The 20,192-nt window shown below is 39.2% G+C and overlaps 1 protein-coding gene across 1 annotated transcript; it reads left to right on the top strand.

Annotated features, from left to right (window-relative positions):
* The first annotated feature begins 4,432 nt into the window (after nucleotides 1-4,432).
* On the top strand, nucleotides 4,433-17,727 carry TMEM19 (transmembrane protein 19). Its single transcript, XM_063447003.1, has 7 exons — nucleotides 4,433-4,604; nucleotides 6,745-6,895; nucleotides 7,706-7,819; nucleotides 11,384-11,521; nucleotides 13,242-13,496; nucleotides 15,063-15,272; nucleotides 17,265-17,727. The coding sequence occupies exons 2-7, from the start codon at nucleotides 6,766-6,768 to the stop codon at nucleotides 17,426-17,428; spliced, it is 1,011 nt and encodes a 336-aa protein (XP_063303073.1). The 5' UTR covers nucleotides 4,433-4,604; nucleotides 6,745-6,765; the 3' UTR covers nucleotides 17,429-17,727.
* Nucleotides 17,728-20,192: the final 2,465 nt, after the last annotated feature.

Raw genomic sequence — 20,192 nt, 5'->3', positions numbered from 1 at the left:
GGTCCAATCTCCCACCCTCATCCAGAACACCTCAAGCTGGGGGTATGGGTCTTGAAAAGGAAAGACTACGTCACTTAGACCTCTCTGACGCAGTGGTTAATACCCTTTTGCAGTCTAGGAAGGGTTCTACTTCCTCGTGCTACCATACAATCTGGGATATATTCAGAGAATGGGCATCGACCAGGAGCATTGACTTCTTGCAACCTTGCAATACTCAGATCCTAGATTTCCTTCAGATAGGTCTGGACAAAGGCCTTAGCCTCAGCACTCTTAGAGTTCAGTCCTCGGCTCTTTCAGCATTATGCAATATCTCATGGGCTTAAGTTCCTTTGATCTCAAGATTCTTCAAGGCAGCCTTAAGGTTGAGACCTCCTTCCAGATCCTGTACCCATCCTTGGGACCTTTCTCTTGTACTCAACTACCTGACTGATGATCTGTTTGTTCCCCTTGAAAATTTGGATACTACCCTTCTGACTTACAAGACTTTGTTTTTGGTGGCAAGAAAAATTTCAGAGATTATAGCCTTTTCTACCATGACTTCCTGCCTACAGATCTATCAGGATGGGGTGTTTCTGAGACCAAAACCTGAATTTCCTCCTAAGGTGGTATCTCAGTTTCATTTCTCTCAAGAAGTGGTCCTTCCATCATTTTATCCTAATCCAATTTCTAGTGAAGAAGTTAGGTGGCAACGTTTGGATGTTAAGAACTGTCTGTCTTAATACCTTCTTTGTTCTAAGTCATACAGAAAGACTGACCAACTCTTCGTTCTACCTTCAGGACCTAGGAGAGATGAGGCAGCTTCTTTATCTACGTTGAAATGTTGGATTTCGCTAATAATCAGGAAAGCGCATGTCTCTAAAGTTCAGTCTCCTCCAATAAAGATAAGAACACATTCTACCACAGCATTGTCGACTTCATGGGCTAATTGGGCAGGTTTCATATGATGATATTTGCAGAGCAGCCACCTGGTCTTCCCCGATGATGTTCATAAAACACTACAAACTGGACGTAGCCTCTTCTTCCACCTCCTTTGGGAAGAGTGTTCTGTCTACGGTTTCTTTATCCCACTGATATTAAATTTCTTTGCAGAATGAGTGTCTGTATAGTGGTTTATTTCTCAGTTTCTTTATTCCCACCCTATATTTCTGTGAGCTTGGGTATTACCCATAAGTGATGCTGCCACGATTAGCCAGGAATACAGAAACTTTATGACAAACTTACCGTAATTTTTTTTTTCTGGCTATTTTTCATGGCAGCAATAGGGTTCCCGGCCATTCTTTTATTTTTTTAGCTTTATAATTGGACTGTGGTGTAAGGGGAGGAGGGACTCTTTATACCCATAGGCGTGCACAGCCTATTGCATTAGGGTGTGCACCCTAAAGCACAAACACACGCCGCATGTATATGTATATATATATATATATATATATATATATATATATATACACACACACACATATATACATACACTGGTGTGTGTGTGTGTGTGTGTGCTGTTAGTGTGCTGTGTGAGGGTGGTGTGTGTAAGGGTGCTGCTGTGTGTGTGTGTATGTGTGAGGGTGCTGGTAGTGTGCTATGTGGGTGAGGGTGTTTGTGTGTGTGTGTGTGTGTGAGGGTGCTGTTTGTGTGTGAGGGTGTTTGTGTGTGTGTGTTAGGGTCCTGTTAGTGTGCTGTGTGAGGGTGCTGTGTGTGTGAGGGTGCTGTTTGTGTGATGTGTGTGTGATGGTGCTGTGTGTGTGAGGGTGCTGTTTGTGTGATGTGTGTGGGTGTCATGTATTTCTGAGGGTGCTGTTTGTGTGTGTGTGTTTGCGAGGGTGTTGTTAGTGTGCTGTGTGTGAGGGTGTTGTGTGTTTGTAAAGGTGCTGTGTGTGTTTGCGAGGGTGCGGTTAGTGTACTGTGTGTGTGAGGGTGCTGTATGTGTACTGTATGTGTGTGGGTGCTGTGTGTGTGCTGTTTGTGTGAGAGTGCTGTATGTCTGTAGGTGCTTTTTGTGTGTGGGTGCTGTATGTGTGTGTGTGTGCTGTATGTTTGGACAGATTGTGGAGGTTGGGGCAGATTAGTAAATATCCCCCCTCCCTTCTTACCTTATGTAGGGAGGGGGGATCCTTGCTGCCATGTGCCATCCCTGGTGGTCCAGTGGAGAGTGAACTCTAGCCTGCGGGGCTAGAGTTAACTCCCGTGAGATCTGAGCGTTGCCGCGGCAACGCTCAGATCTCGCCAGAGGAACCTGGCGGAGCTGCTGTCTAGAGCTCCCCAGGTCCTCTCCTGCCTCCCTTCATGCTGCTGTGGGCCGGTGAGGTAGATCTTTGATCTCCCCGCCGGCCCATGGAGGCTTAGAGCAGAGCCGACACTCAGCGCCGGTTCTGCGTGAGCCGACAGGGGAGAATAAAGTCCTGGGGAATAAAGTGTGGGAACCAAGATTCCCACCCCCCAAAAAAAAAAATATACACTCCAGTGTGTGTATGTATATGTGTGTGTGTATATATATATATATATATATATATATATATACACACACTGACACGCATACTCAAACACACACACATACACTCACAGACACACACACACTCATACATTCATAGACACACACATTCACAGACACACTCATACATTCACAGACACACATATTCACATACACTGACACACATTCACAGACACACATTCACAGATACACATACAAACATACACTCACACACACACACACACATTCACAGACACACACATATTCACATACACACACACATTCACACACACACAAACACACACACACACACATTCACAGACACATTCACACATTCACATACACACACACAGACACACACACATACACAGTCAAAGACACACACACACACAAACAGATACACACACACACACAAACAGACACACACACACACACAAACACAGTCACAGACACACACACACATTCACACACACACAAATTATTATTTTTTTAATTAAAAAAATGTCCACCCAGCCTCCCTACCTGGAGTGCTGGCGTGGACTTGTCCCTGGGGTCCAGTGGGTCGGGCGGCTCTCTCAATATCAGCCGCGGCGAGGGAGCTGTGAGCTTTCTGCTCCCTCTCGCCGCGCGGGCTGTCTGCTGTAGCTGGGAGCCGGAATATGACGTCATATTCCGGCTCCCAGCATCAGCAAACAGCGCGCGTCGAGAGGGAGCAGAAAGCTCACAGCTCCCTCGCCGCGGCTGATATTGAGAGAGCCGACTGGGGGGGGGGGTCCATAACCTCTTGCCCCCCCCTCCCATTCATGACAGGGGGGACATGGGGGAGGAAGGGGGGCGCTGAGTGCCTGCAGGCACAAAAAAAGTGCAGGAACTCCGTTCCTGCAGGACTCAATCCATAGGCGTGCCGCGGGGATTAGGGTGTGCCCAGGCACACCCGGCACACCCCGTGCGCACGCCTATGTTTATACCTATCAGTCTAATTAATCTAATCAATTTCTGTCCTGTGACTGCTAAGGGAGGAGCTACCCATAAGTGATGCTGCCATGAGAAATAGCCAGGAAAAGACAATTACAGTAAGTTTGACATAAATTTTCTCTATTTATAAACATAATTTTGTACTTAATAACAGCATAGGCTTGTAAAGAAAGTATTTCATTTAACAGAATTCCTCCATATGAGACCCTCTCTTGTCTATATATGTATAGTAAATATTATTTTCAAAGATCTCACATACCCAGGACATACTTGAAAACAAGATAAATCTCAAGGTATCCTTCCTGGTAAAATATTTTATAAATAAATAAATATGACAGTCCCTCTATGAAATCCAAATGGCAAAATATTGGCAAAAATATTTTATTAGAAACTAAATGTTTCAACTCTAAAGCTATAGTTACAGCTTGATTTTTTATTTTTTTTTGCCTGAAGTTTGCGCTTCGGATTATCAATTCACTCTACTTTGATTTTTTTATTTTTTTGTGAATACATTCCTTTTAGCTACATTTTTCAATTTGGGTTTTAATTCAATATAATTCAGAATAAACCCCTTTTAGTGAACAGCTGTCAAGTACTAAGTACTTACCTAAATCCAAAAGGTTCTGTTGGACACATAATAAAAGTGGGTGCAATGGTAGGGTACCATATTTTTTTTTTTCAATTAATTGTATTTTTACACAAATTATACAAAAAGGGAACTATTGTTTTTTTTTTATCTAATATTCTGGCAGAGAGCAAACATTTTTATTATTGAAGTGTCCCTTTAGCATAATGGTAAAACAACGTTTTGACATACTCTGCAAAGCCAGCAAACAAAGACCTAGGTAGACTATGCAATACCTGTCTCCTTGCTACAGCGAGCTGTTTGCTTTGCGCTTCAGTATATTTTGGACTCCAGTAAAATGGCCGCCTCCATAGAACGCCGCGCACTCTATTGCGGACATCGCAAAGCAGAGCGTTTAGAACTCTAAGGAGCCTAGCGGAAGTGAAAGGTGGTCAGGAGAGTGATGGGTTTGGGTATCTTCGTGTATAGAGAGAAGCTGTCTATAGACTGTACAGTATAGCGGGAATGGAGGCTGTTCTCCCTATAAACCAGTTATATAGCCGAGGAAGGTGGTGCAGAATTGGAATGAAAGTCCTTAGCCAGGTAAATGGTGAAAATATAGTGTGCTCTCCCACGCTCTGGCCGAAACGTTGGCTGATTATTTTGGCACATAACTATGAATTTCCTATTCTAATTTTAAATTAACTGTTTGATTAAGGTGTATTGCATTAATACCTGCACCATCATCGTGCTCTCTTGGTACATTAAAACAGGGATTACATCAGAGACAAAATACACCATCCTATTTCAAATGTTTAAAGTAGAGAAAATGCTTTAAAGTATATAGCTATTCAATATTTGTAGAAATAATAGTTGTGGGTATATTTTTCTTGTTCATTGTATTCAGAAATCGCATGTCTCCCAACACTCTCGGATTTGGCAGGACAGTCCTGATTTGTTGCTCCAGTCTAGGTCTCTGGCATCTGTAGACGCAAGAGAAATGTCTTTGTCACGCACAGTTTTAGACTGAAAGTGGCTTTGTCAATGTGTGCGATTTTTTTACGTCCACGGTGACTGTTTCACTTGGCAGTCCGGTGCAAAAGGAAAGTGAGTTATACTTACCGGAACCTGTCCATTGTGGCTGCCTCTATGGTCTTCCTGTTGGTCCTCTTCAGCCGTCAACACTGAGGAGTACAACACTGAGGCTTATCGAGGATCCAACAAGATGACAGTATCCTCCATAGACCAAGCCTTTTTCCATGCAGTTGTCACAAGTGACATCTGGAGGAAATTACTAAACTTGACAAAGATATCTCTGCCTTTTGTCAAGCACAGGCATAATTCTTAGATAAAGTAATTGGTCGTTTACCTTCGTTTATCGTTTGTTAGAATGTCAGCGAAATTCCAGCACAGTCAGTGTAAGTATTTCATAAGGATTTTATCTTTATAATATATTAATTTTATTTGGGGTAGAGGGGGTAACAATGCAACTGTAACGTCTGCTCAGGAGCCAAATTAAACTTTTTTTAGACTGGTATCCTACCATTTCATTGGTATGCTTGCAGCCCAGCCCCCCAGTGCATATATGGCAAAGATGGAGAGTTGCCCCACTTAACACCATATCCGGCACTGATAGGCGGAGAACATACGCTGCTGCTCTCAACCAGTCACAACCTGCTCTGCTAGTGAAGTTACCATTGCAACATGTACCAATTTGCACAAAGCAGGATAGGGAAGTTAAGAATAGTAACAATTACTGACGTAAGCAACGCTGCACTCTTGTGTTGTGAATGACTTTATAAGCTCTTCACAAAATGCGTGATAGTACAGCATTGACTTTGGCTCCTGGCACAGTAGAGGAAGGACAATGGAGCCCAGTAGGAAGTAAGTAGAACTCACCTTTGCCTGCTCCACCAGACCCTCAGTGGCGATTTCACCATCTGGGGTTTTTGCAAATTATGCAAAGTTTCCAGGCAGTGACGGTAACTTTGAATTCCTGACAATTTGCACTTGAATAAATAACCCTGCTAGTTATTTGGTTGTGCAAAAATCTAGCAAGTGATTCTTCCTGTTTAAAGAGAAACTATAGGCTAGGAATACACAATAGATCCCTATAATGCCTCTCTCTCCCCCTCCTGCCCCAGCGCAGAAAGGGTTAAAAACGTTTAATTCGCTTACCTAAAACAAACGCCGGTTCAGATTCCGCCTCCGCTTCTTCCGCGACATCAGGTTCCTAATGCGCATGCACCAAAAGTTACCCAACAACCCGGTAGCGTCTGTAGTAGCTGTCCGGTTTCTCAATAACTGCAATAATTACCATGGCAGAGTTAAACTGACTGGGGCACTACACCCAGACCACTTCAATGAGCTGAAGTGGTGTGGGTGTCGATACTATCCTTTTAAAGCTTGGCATCAAAATCTGGTTCACATTGCATTAAAGAAGAAGAAAGGTTAATATTGTTTTTGTTTCGTTATTCCTACATTTAATTTTGGTTTTCTTTCCTCACAAACACATTTTTGTAATTTTTTTTTTTTTTTAATCTAGGGAGAAAATAAAAACAGAATACTAAAAATCCTAGTTAGTGACATTCCTGTTTAAGTTGTATTATGTCATAATTTAATAAATTATTTAAAAAAAACAATAGGAACTAAATGACCTCAGTGATGTAGATGTTAGATTTACAGTTAGGAAAGTTATGTTGATACAGTGTGTATGAATAATGCTTGTGTCCTTTTTCTTTAGGTTATGTGTTGATCAGTCCTCATGCGGTTTATTCAGGACGACCTGCAAAAATCATATGTAAACATGATGATGAATATTATCATTCTGTGCATGATCCTATGCATATCTTTATCTTTCTGGATAATATCACTCACAGCAAGTACATATTATGGTAAGCTGTTTTGCATCTGGAATAAGTGAACATTTTGATTTGTACAATACTACTGAATGTGTGTTGTACTTCCTCTCACGCATGTACAGTACAAATGGCTATACTCCATTATTGTAAGTAAAATACGTGAGCTTACAGACATATGCTTAGTACATAATCTATGACAAAATTAATGTATTACAATAAGGCAGGGAAGTATTCAGGGAAGGAAAATAAATCTCACTGGTACAAATATATATTTTATGTGGAAACATCCTAAATTACATATTTCAAGACAGTCTGTATCACAGCATGGAGCTAGAAACTGTGAGAAATAGTGTCTCTCAGGAGGACAATTCCCCCATCCCCCTTCTATATCCCTTTAAATATTTAAGTAAAGATTAAGCCTCATTAGCCAACACGCAGTGCAGAGGCTAGTAATACTTTTCTGATGCCGTGTCTTAAGGCCTTTTTTCAGGACAGAACCCTTGCAGGTTGCTATCCATGCTATATTCAAGCCTTAGAATCTGGCTAGGGTGCTTTATCACAGATCCAAGTACAGCCTGCTCCGTATGGTGTTTCTTTCAGGAACCTCATAAAGCAATCTTTGTTATAGAGAAGAATATGGGTACAGTTTGTGCGTGTCAGGAGGAAAGTGGGGTTCACTGTCCTATGAAAAAGCTTCTTCCATTGAAGCTTCAAAAAGCAACATTCTATTATAAAATTAAAGCAGTGTAAAATTATTTTTGTAAAATAATAATGCAGCGTGGATTTATTTTTATTTTTTTTGAAATCAGGTTTTTATTGTTGTGATTTTGTTACCTTTCACAGGTGATCTCACGCCAGTCTCTCCTTGGCGCTGGTTAGTGTCTGTAGTGATTCCACTGATCATCATAACTCATGGATTAAGAAAGAAGAGCCTGGATAACAGTGGAGCCCTTGGGGGTGTGTATGGGTTGTTTTTCTGTTTTATGCATCATTAGTGTAAAACACCTTCTATATGCCAAACTACTTTATATAGGAAGATTATAAAATTAGTCTTAAAGAGAAACGGATGCTTTTGTTGGAAGCTTTTACTGGATTGAGTAGTGTAGCACAGGTAAGCATAGCATACTTTGAAAATGTTCCCAGTTCAGCTGCTTTGATTTGAATGTGCCCAATGCGATAACTTTTTTACTTTATTAACACCATAATTACAACACTGATCTTCTATTAGCTCCCCATAATCTGCCAATTTTAAAAGGTTACTCCAACCACCATCATCATTTCCCCTTTTAGAAGTGGCCATGGTGATTGGAATCTGTATGTGCAACGTTTCTGGTTGAAACGCTGCGCATACAAATATCTAGGGATCGACCGATTATCTGTTTTACCGATATAAACGGCCAATATTCGGTATTTTCGACAATGTTTTCGATTGGTGTGTAAGAAATTCTGAGTGCCCTGGAGTGGATATCTGTCTGCATTGCCCCCGACTGCTCACCTCTTGCTTCTTTGCTCCTTTGCATTCCTCTCTTCCCTTTGTCTTAACTTTTAAAGGGAAAAATTCACTAGGTGATAGACCAATAGAAAACTGGAGGTGTGGTTACCTTTCAGATCGCAATTTAAGTATTTGGTCTATAGAGGGCAGTCTCGTCCCACTAAACATTCCTATCCAGGAAAGAGTTAACTTTTCCTGGTGGCTATTTTGACGTCATTTACCTTATCTTTATGGTTGTCTATAACTTAAGTTTTCTGTCAGTTCAAAGTGTTTCTTTAAGTTTTGTCCAGACTATGTGTCTGGCAAATTATGCTATAATTTCTAATATGACAGTTATAACTAAATATGACCCCTAAACTTACAATGGGACGTTATACAATATCGAAAGTAAAATTAAATTATTTAATCTTCTCTGTCACAAATATCTGGGTTTAGAATTGATTATATTCCATTAGCATTTAGACAGTCTGTCCATCCCCCGTTCTCATTTCTTATCAATTTGGTTTGTATATACTAAGCATTCCTTAGCTCTGGCAAAGTGGTTAGTTTTACAGAAGGGATAGAAATCTTGTGTCTTTTGTTAGACTGAGAATAACAAAATGGAGTCTGCTTTGTTCAGAATGATTTAGGCAATATACACTTTAATTTCTATCATAGCACAAAATGTCTGCCGATATAAATACCCTGACAACACACACACTCCATTATATACACATGCACTACACAAACACACTGTGTATATAATGCAGTGTGTTTGTATAGTGTGTTTATATAATGCACACTACACAAACACACTGCATTATATAATGCACACTATACAAACACACTGCATTGTATACACACACACACTGCATTATATATACACACTACACCGACACACTGTGTATATAATGCAGTGTGTGTAGTGTGTTTATATAATGCACACTACACAAACACAGTGCATTATAAACACACATTATACAAACACACACACTCTGCATTATAAAAACACACTACATTCACTATACACACACACTCTGCATTCATTATATACACGCACTATACAAACACAAACACTTTGCATTTAGTATATACAGCATTCACTTTACGCACACTACACAAACACTCTGCTTTCATTATATACATACTAATACACACTGCATCCACTACACACACTAGACAAATACACACTGCATCCACAACACACACAGTGCATCCACAACACACACACTACACAAACACACACTGCATCCACTACACACACACTACACAAACACACACTGCATCCACTACACGCACTACACAAACACACACAGCTCCCCTGTCTAAACACACTGCATCCACTACACGTGGCATGTATATTTTGTGCATTTAACTTTAGAAAGTTTTTATTTTCCAAAATGGTAAATGTACAGAATATCGGCAAGTTACCGTATATACTTGAGTATAAGCCGACCAGAATATAATTTTACCCCAAAAAACTGGGAAAACTTATTGACTCGAGTATAAGACTAGGGTGGGAAATGCAGCAACTACTGGTAAATTTCTAAATAAAATTAGATCCTAAAAAAATTATATTAATTGAATATTTATTTACAGTGTGTGTATATTATGAATGCAGTGTGTGTGTATGAGTGCAGTGTGTGTGTGTGTGTGTGTGTGTGTGATGCAGAGTGTGATGCAGAGCTCTGGTGGGGGGTGGGCATCTTTAATATTTTTTTTATTATTATTATTTAAGTTTTTTTTGTTATATTATTAATTTATTTTTATTATTATTTTATTATTAGTATTAAAAAAATTTTTTCGTCCCCCCTCCCTGCTTGTTACATGACAGGGAGGGGGGCTCTCCTTCCCTGGTGGTCCAGTGGCATTGGCAGTTCAGTGGGGGGAGGGGGGCTGGCAGAGAGCACTTACCTCTCCTGCAGCTCCTGTCAGCTCCCTTCTCCTCCGCGCCGGTCCGTGCAGCTCTTCTGTCAGCTCACACTGTAAGTCTCGCGAGAGCAGCACTATGACCCCGCGGCTCTCGCAAGACTTACACTGGGAGCTGACAGAGGTGCTGAACGGACCGCCACGGAGGAGGAGGGAGCTGACAGGAGCTGCAGGAGAGGTAAGTAACCGCACACAGCCCCCAGTCTGTATTATGGCAATGTAAATTGCCATAATACAGACAGTGACTCGAGTATAAGCCGAGTTGGGGTTTTTCAGCACACCTAATGTGCTGAAAAACTCGGCTTATACTTGAGTATCTACGGTATATCGGCTATCGACCTGAAAGTTCACAGAATATTGGTATCGGCTCTAAAAAATCAATATCGGTCGATCCCTACATAGATCTATTCACTTTTAGGCAGCCTGGAACTCTGTCCAATAGAAATTTACATTTCTTTATATTATCAAGATGTATCCAACTCTTGTTTGTGTGTGACATGGAAGTGCTTCTGAGAGAAATGCTTGAACTCTTTCCCTTATGCACCACAGAAAGGCATCTAGACAACCTGGTATAAGTTTCACTGCCCAGATTTCATTATCACTGCATTGGTTGTGCAGACTGTAGTTGTAGAGCTGCATTGGGTGCAACTGCTATCAGCTTGGGCAGCAGTCCTATTCACATTTTAATTTATACACCACCAGCAAGTTGGGTTGATGAGTTCTAAGAGGAATTGTAGCAAGTTTGATTTATCACAACCTATTTTAATTATGCTTGGGGAAAATAATTAAACCTATAATTACCAAGTTAAATGCATGCACTAAGAACACACAATATCTGTTACCTGTGGTAGGAACTCCGTGTTCCTGTAGGGCTTATTGTGATCATGGGAATGTCTTAATATACTTCCTGTATGGAGTTAGGTGTTGCTGGCTTTGTCAAAATTTTAAATCTGATGAACATCGCTTGAATGAATGTATCTGCCGAATGTTGAAAAGTAGAAATAAAACAAGAGTTACATATTATAAACCAAAATGGAGGAAGAGGATCCCACACGTATGCAGTATTCCAGCGTTAGCTAAGCCAACCCTGTATTAATATGTGCTTTATTCTTTGCTTGTAGGACTTCTGGTTGGTTTCATCCTCACTGTGGCCAACTTCAGCTTTTTCTCCTCTCTACTGGTTTTCTTCGTTACCAGCTCCAAACTCACAAAATGGAAAGGCGAAGTGAAAAAACGCTATGATTCAGAGTATAAGGAAGGTAATTTAGAAACATATTTGGCAGTGTAGTGTGTTTTGTTGGTAAATTATTTGTGTGAGAGTATATTTGGAAAATGCGTTTTGCCATCTTGTGAATTGTTCAGTTCAACTTTTTTTATTCTGTTTACATTAAAAAGCCTGCACAGGGGGCGGCACTGATCAAATGTGATCATTACTAATTAAATGCTCATAGTGAAGTACTTTTCTTATTTTCTTAATGTCGAAAAAGAGGCACTCTTTGCATATTCCCAAAACACCTACACAATTCAATTAAAATCTGGTGCTTCTTCTTTTAAAAAAAACAGGGGGATACATAAATGGGTTATGGACATTTTAGAACGGCTTATTGGTTTTGGTATTTGTTAAACCTTAAATTATTTGCGGATTACCCCGTCACAAACATAAATTGCTTAACATGATCTATCTAGCCGTCTGACAGGCAGTGGATCTGCTCAGAACCCCCTCCTCTGTCACTAGTAATCACAAAGATTAAGGATAATCGCCTTATCGCCAAGATGACCTCAGGGGTTCGGATCACCACAACAACCATTCAGAAGGTGTGGGACCTTTGAAAAGCAGTACGCTGACAAAACGGGTATAGATTAACCGGTCCCTAAAGATTAATACAGCAATATTAGAATCACCAACAACCATAGTGCCGTGGGGCTTGTCTAAAACCTCACATCTTGCCTTTTTGTTAACATTTTATCTTATTTGAAACTAGAAATTAAAATTCAATCCCACACATATGTCAAGTGCATGGAGATCAACTAGCTGTATAACACCACTGATGTCGCCTCCTTACGTCACGTATTTAGTCGCTCACATGCAATCATCTCAATGTACACTGCATACCATGATGTTTGTATTTATGTACTGGATTTTGTTATCTCATTTTTCTAACATGACGGACAACACCAACTTGACACATCGCTTGCATATCATGAGATTTTGTCTATCGTAAACTGAAAGCTTTAAATGAATAGGGATCGGTGACAAGAGGCACACACTGAAACTCAGGCCTGCCCACGAAATCCCACTGGAACACCTGCACATAGCAGTTCCACATATCACACCATCTCAGATTTCAGTGATACTAGCTGACATTGTATGTATTTGACAGTGAGCACTGGGACGAAATGTCTATCGCTCCCTAAAGACAGAATTTACGAAACGGTTACCATAACAGAGCAATGCTTTGGGTGAGCTACGGATGGAGCCTCTGGGGGGGCGGGAAGGGGGGAAAGGGGGGTGTTCAGGTTGGGGTCACTGCTCTTAGCCCAAAAATGATGCCCTGAGCTGTGCACCTTCAGGGGGTTAGGGGGGGGGGGAGATTTCCCCGGCTTTAAGGGAGGCGGTGATGTTCTTCGGCCTCTATTTCAAGGGAGGCAGGGGGGCGGGTTTGATGGTGAGGCTTATGACATCAGCCAGAAACATGTTCGAAACACAACTATGTTGTCTTCTTAAAGTTCTTTGTTACTTACTTTGCTTCATTGTTTCTCTTTTCACTATATAACATGAAACTTTGACAGATTGTAAATATGCCAAACACTATTGTATGACATGGCTTTGTAACCTTTCATATACCACAACATTGTTCTCTGAACCGTGATTAAATAATTTGCAAAATCATTTTAGTGGAATATCTTTGAAATTTGTAACTTTACTCTTTTAGAAAGTCCGTTAACGCTTTGTAACTATTTTTTCTTTGTCATTTTCAGGAGGACAGAGGAATTGGGTGCAGGTTTTTTGTAATGGTGGTGTCCCTGCAGAACTGGCTCTACTCTACATGGTAGAAGTTGGTCCTGGTGAAATACCTATAGACTTTTCAAAAGAGTATACTGCTTCATGGATGTGTTTATCACTCTTGGGTGCTCTAGCATGTTCAGCTGGGGATACTTGGGCTTCCGAAATAGCACCTGTACTCAGCAAAAGTTCTCCACGATTAATAACTACATGGGAAAAGGTTCCTACAGGTAACACTTGATTTGAATAGGTTTTTATTAGTAAATTGTTTTCTGTTAAAACTAGATGAATAACTGTTAGAATTTGTAGACTTGTTAAAAAATGTAATGAAATGGTTTATCTACTTTAAAATTATTTTTAATCCACACCCGAATGACTGGATCGATCCATCCAGGATTTACATGTGGTGAGACTCCATGAGTAAATCTTCGATGGATCCATTCATTAAGATGGAGATAAAAAGGAATTTGATTTGGATAAGCTGACTCAAAGCTAATAAATTGCTTGAAAATTAAAACACAATTAACACCTCATTAGGTAATGCAATATTTTTTGTCTTTTTTAAATTATTTTTTTATTTTTAAAGACCCTGAATTAAAGGAACACTACAGGGTCAGGAATAGAAACATGTATTCCTGACTCTATAGTGTTAAAACCACCATTTAGGTGGCTTGCCCACCCCCTTAAAAGGTAATGAACTTTACCTTATTTCCAGCGCCGCACGGCTGCGCTGCCCCCGATCTGCCTCCTTGCTGACATCATCAGAATTTATGATTTTAGCCAATCCAATGCTTTCCCTTAGGGAAAGGAGGCGAGGCGTGGGCGGGGCCAAACGTTGGCTTTGCCAATCTGCACCTCCACATAGAGATGCATTTAACCAATGCATCTCTATGAGGAAAGTTCAGCGTCTCCACACAGAGCTTGGAGACGCTGAACGTCAGTGTGCAGCACTGCCCCTGGACGAACCTCTATTGGCCACTTGAGGTGTCCCTACTGGTCAATGTGAACACTGCCTTTTTCTTCTTTTTCAGTGTTTACATGAAAATGCCTGCAGGGAATGATTATAGTCACCAGAACAACTACATTAAGCTGTAGTTATTCTGGTAACTATAGTGTCCCCTTAAAAAAAAAAAAAAAAAATGTTCTATCCTTTTGGAATTTGCCCTCAATATATATATTTTTTTTTTTTTTTGTAATTTTGTAGCTCTTAGCAACATGGAGTTAGTACTTTTACTTTTTTGTGGGCTCTTGAGGTTTTTGTTAATAAAGTTAGAGAAATACTATAAGCACCATAACCACTACAATGCGCTCTAGTGGTTGTGCTAGGAGCACCCTGGCGCCCTACCCATTGTATTCAGTCAAACCATTTTAGAATGTTTTGACTTCATACCTAGGGTCCATTGGGCGCCGCACTCTGCCTCCACTACATCTGACGGAGAACTGGAAGCACTATAAGCTAAGCCTGCTGGTGCAGGGCTCAACATATTGGCTGAGATCAAATGACACTACAGGCACGCTCCAGGACACTTCTGCCACCATAACCACTACAGCTCCCTGTAGCTATCATTCTTGAAGTGTTATTTAACACAAAACATCATGTCCCCCCTGCATAGGTTACGGTTCAATGAAGTTTAGTCTCCCTTTTCCTAGTAACTTACAAATACAGAGACTTACAAAAATCATTTAGATCGTTTCCTTTTAAATTTAATTTTAGAGATTAATAGAACGAGGTATTACTTTATGTGAATTGTGCTTCATAGAAAGTAATTTTTTTTATGTCTTTGCTGTTTTTCTAGGCACAAATGGAGGTGTTACTCTAATCGGACTTTTAGCAAGCCTTCTTGGTGGCCTAAGTATCGGTGTGGCATATTTTGTTACCCAGCTTCTGTTTGTGCATGATTTAGACATTGCAGCTCCACAGTGGCCCATTGTTATCTATGGAGCAGTGGCTGGCCTGGCTGGCTCAGTTATTGACTCCTATATGGGAGCGATCATGCAATATTCAGGTATGTTTGTAGCTTCATTTTATTAACTATTTATTGAATAGTGCCACAAATAATGATTTTTTACAGAGCTCTTTGGTGCATTGATAAAGCATGGTGTAGTTTGAGGGTAAAGCCTGGGATTTATTTTTTCAAACGGAGGTGATTCCCACCCAATTCCTTCTGTTTAATAATCCTATCAATTACTTATCCTTGATGGCCCTTTTCTGGACTACCTTAACCAGCCGTCCTGGTTCACCTCAGACTAAACACTTTGTTTTGTCAAGCACACAGAAATAAGTCCTGCGCTCACACTCCCACTATTCCTGAGCAGCAGCAATGACTATAGTACACATCAGCCCCACTATATACAATTAAAAAAAAAAAAATATTTGCACTATCTCAGATCTCTATGCACAGTTAAATAAATTGAGATTTTTTTGTTTTGTTTCACTCTAATGGCCATCAAAGGATAATCTCACCTGCCACATCAAGCCAAATTTACCGTGCTTTCTTAAGCTAAAGGGCAATATCTCTAATGAGACAGAGAGGGGTATTTTTCTTAATCCCCACACACTTATTAACCATTAATAGAGAGCACATGGCGTGGGCAGTAGCACTGTAACATACTGTGTTATACACTAGCAAATACAAACATACAAAATGAATCTCTGCCTTCAAACTCCCACTACTCCTGGCAGCAGCAATGACTATAGTACACCTCAGCCCCAATACATACGATGTTACAGATTAGAATGCAACATTCATAGTAAAGGGATTTATTCACTAAATTGTGAATTTAGATTTTAGGCCAAAGTATTAAAAATGGAAAAATATTCCAAGTCAGCTATTGTTTCTGGCTTGGTTATTTTGGTCTAAAAACTAAATCACCCTTGGAATTCCCCAAAATCCCCACTTTTAGTTAGCCCTGAAAGAAACTCTTGGCTAAGATACATGAAAGCACGAAGAAAATATTCTGTCCTGTAGGCTAAACCTCATATTACAGGAGTGTATTTCCAATTTTTTCTTTTTGATTCGGTCACATTCTGTTGCTATGAGACAACCCTCATTCACATAAATGACAGTACCAGCTCCAGTGTGCGTCGGCCATTTGTGTTGTTTCCACCTTTCAGAATCTCCCTTACATTTTTTCTATGAAGTCAGCTGCAGTACTGAAATGTGTACATTCTGAAAGTACATATACGGCCAGGGGGTGCATAGTTTCTGTCTGTGAACTATGTGAATGCTGGGCTGCAATGAAATTAGGAAATGTATTCCGTTATAAAAAACATCTTACCAGGACACAGTTAAGGGGGACCTCTTTTCACTATGACCATAGCAAAGAGGTTTAACCCCTTAAGGACCAAACTTCTGGAATAAAAGGGAATCATGACATGTCACACACGTCATGTGTCCTTAAGGGGTTAAATGTTAAATGTCCCATTAAGAGATTTCATTTTCAAATTCATTCTCATTCTCCCTCTCTCCCCCTTCTCTCCCTCTCCCCCTCTCCGCCTCTCTCCCTCATAATTCATATTGTAAAGACTTAAAATATGCCTCACTAAGATGTATTTAAAGGAAAACGCCAAGCAGCGTAACAACTTCAGCCTATGTTTTGACTTCCCAGGGGAAGGATGTATCTGTAGAGCAAAGCGCATCTGATAGAGGTCTGTGTTTAATGAATGGAATCGCTCAGCTGAGCACTCAGCCAGGGAGTACATACCTGTATGGTCCTGCTTTAATCTGCAGAGCAATCTGGCTTTTTCTGCTGGAGAAAATCGTATGCAGAACTAAGCATAATCCAGAAAAGATGTAAACCCGTGCTAAAATGACTTAACATCTTTCTATGGGTCACCGTCATAGCACTCCTGACACCATAATCACTACAGCGGGCTAGTGGCTTTATTGCCAAGGCTGTCCTTTACATACAGTATGTGATGGATGTAAAATATTGAGCAAACTAACTATTTTATACTGCTGTTTTTTAAGTGATTTTTTATTTTTTTTCTCTTTTAGGTTATGATGAAAATACAGGACAGATTGTCAATCATCCAACAAGGGACGCAAAACTAATTTCAGGAAAGCCTATCCTGGATAATAACGCAGTAAATCTCTTCTCATCCATATTTGTGGCTCTGATGCTTCCTGGTGTTGCGTGGAGTTTTTGGCCTAGAGTTTGAAATCCTGGTCAGGGAAAATGTAAAAACTTAATAACTAGCTAAAGAAATAACTTTTTTTTAAGGGCAACTATGTAGTTGCAGTGAGGGCTTATTTATTTTGTTGTAAAACTGGCCAAAAATAATGAGAGGAGAAAAATTGCCTTGGAACATCTATGAAAATGAAGTTCTGTCCTAACTTAAGGAGCGATTAATAAAACTTGACATTGGCCCCAGTTATTAGAATGAAGGAAAGCAAAACCAGGTGTAGAACAGATAAATTACACAACACAAATGTGAGAAAAACCTATAGGATGAAATAAACAGGAAGTTTAGAGATGTGATCTGAATGGATACCATTTACATTTTTAGCTTTAGTGTAGCACATGCCACACCATGAAGCCAAGAGGTCAGTCAGCTGGTATTTTGTCAGTTCAACACTGATGAACACACTTTTAAAGATATCTCAAAAGGAGAAGGGAGTGATCTGAACGTAATCATAAGACTGATTTTTGGGGCTTTTTGGCAGAGCTATGTGAAGCTAAATTTAATAAGTAACATTCCTATGCTCTTCGTTACTAGTTTATTAAATCATTGTCTGTTCTACTTCAAATTTTGCAGTTATTTTATCCGTATATTTTTTTCTTTGTTTTCTTGACGAGCTGATCTTCCAAATTGCTGTGCGGTCAAACTTTCAGGCGATGTGGCTGTGCAGTGGACTGCATGATTCACTCGCTGTTCCTATCACACAGCACTTATGTGGTGTGAAAGAGTTGTTTTTTTACTTATTCTTTTGTTACTACTTCTTAATTGCAGGCAATTTGAAATTGGGAAATTAAAGAGAGATGATTTTGTGCTTTATTTCCTAAAGAATGGGTTTCTTTGACCACTAAATAGAAAAACAAATTCACTTCATGTGTTTTACTTCTGGGTAATTCATTTTATTATAATCCCATTTATATGTGATTACATCTCATGATTCCATGAGAATTGGGGTAAACTATATCCCAGTTTGTAGTTCTCATTTCATATTATTTACTTTATACATGTTGCTATTAAACGGTTTGGTTTAGATTACTGTAATTCTCAATTACTTGACTTCAATGGTCCTCTAGTAGAATGTATTAGGGGTTGTTTTTTGTGTTTGTTTGTGAACTGTGATACTGTATGCTATTTAAACTTTGAAATCACATTCTAAAACATTCCATAAGTTATTCAAGAATTGTTTTAAAAGCAAACTAAAATGTAAAACCCCCAAACTTTGCATACTGCACTTATGACATAAGTATTGTAAACGGTTGTCTTTTTGGGTTATATTCTGTGTTTCTCTAGAATGCTGGTGCATAAATGAAAAACCCAGGCTTATTGTCTTCTATTGGGTCATTCTTGTGTTTTGATTTTTTTTAAAGCAATTTTATAACCCATTCATTTTTATAGTGGACTAATAAAATAAAAATCTTTAGCTTGAAATTATGAACTACGACTCTTTCACAAGATATACATAACTTTGATCTAATTACATAGGGCTTTGATAGCTAGGACTTCAAACACCATACTGGGGCCTGGAGTTTTTCTGATTATATGACATCTGCCTCTGTTAATGGGTGTTTCTTTGGAATACTTCTTCATGCCATAGAATGAACCATGAATAGTTGCAGATACTACCTTGAAGGGTTGTAATGTAAAATGGTACTATTGCAGAAAGCATATTGACCCTAGACCACAACTACATGTAGGTATATTCGCTTAAAGGGAGTACTATGAAATCAATGATAATAATTAAAACAGCCTGAGAATGTTTGAGGGTTTTTTTTGTTGTTTTTTTTTTTTTTAGAACAAGTGGTTTCAACTTAAGCCCTCTTTTTATTTTTATTTTTTTATTTTATGCATTTTTAAATGCAGATACCATGATTGCCACATCGGGAATTATTGGTTATATAGCTTAACTGCTAGAGAGCCACACATATCTGTATCTTTGACTGTTGTACATTGATAAATTAATTAACAAAAAAAATGAACAAATGTTTGTACTTTTTATGTTGTGCCTTTTTAGAGCTGAAAACATGGGGATACATAAAGTATTGGATAATAACGGTTTAATTTCTTGCTGTGCTTAGATATATTTAATAGAACGTAACTGCATGTGTTATCCCATTTGTATAAGATCACAATTTAATGGTTGGATTTATAAAATCTTATGTTTGAAGCTGCTTTTTAAATAAAATATTATATAAAATTTACCTTGTGTTGTACTTATTTGCCATATAACCGATTTTGTAAATGCAATAATTTTTGTGTCTTTCGATTCTGTGATCTATTTTAATATTCTCAAACAAATAATAATATGGTGTTCTGTGACATTGGAAGTAAACTTTAATGCTGACAATTTATTGATTAGAGAGTTATTTAATGACCGTTGATTTAGACTGGTTTAAATGGACATCCCAGACTTATATTTTTCAATACATGTGCACTTACATGCTGCATAGTTTAAAAAAAATATAAAAATTAAAAGAAATAAGTACATGCTTTGTACCTTTTTGTATTTGTCTGTGCATATGGTATGTCGTCCACTAATTGCACAGCGCTGCGGAATCAGTGGCGCTTATTTAAATACCAGTAATAAATAAAAATATACAAAAGCACCATGTAATGCTGCCGATTCAAGCTTCATTTATAAAAAAAATAATGATAATAATAAAAAAAATCCGTAACCGTGACGGGCAACCAAATTTTATAATCCAGACCTTGATTCTATATTTACTGGGTGAGGAATGGGTTTATTCAC

The sequence above is a fragment of the Pelobates fuscus genome, chromosome 3 (assembly GCF_036172605.1).
Source record: "Pelobates fuscus isolate aPelFus1 chromosome 3, aPelFus1.pri, whole genome shotgun sequence".
Taxonomy (NCBI): domain Eukaryota; kingdom Metazoa; phylum Chordata; class Amphibia; order Anura; family Pelobatidae; genus Pelobates; species Pelobates fuscus.
Note: the sequence above shows the minus strand (reverse complement) of the source record. Positions and strands in the feature narration are given on the sequence as shown.

Coding starts and splice junctions, on each gene's coding strand:
- TMEM19 (XM_063447003.1), top strand. CDS start 6,766: ATGCGGTTTATTCAGGACGACCTGCAAAAATCATATGTAAACATGATG. Junction 6,896..7,705: donor CACAGCAAGTACATATTATG/GTAAGCTGTTTT, acceptor TACCTTTCACAG/GTGATCTCACGCCAGTCTCT. Junction 7,820..11,383: donor TAACAGTGGAGCCCTTGGGG/GTGTGTATGGGT, acceptor CTTTGCTTGTAG/GACTTCTGGTTGGTTTCATC.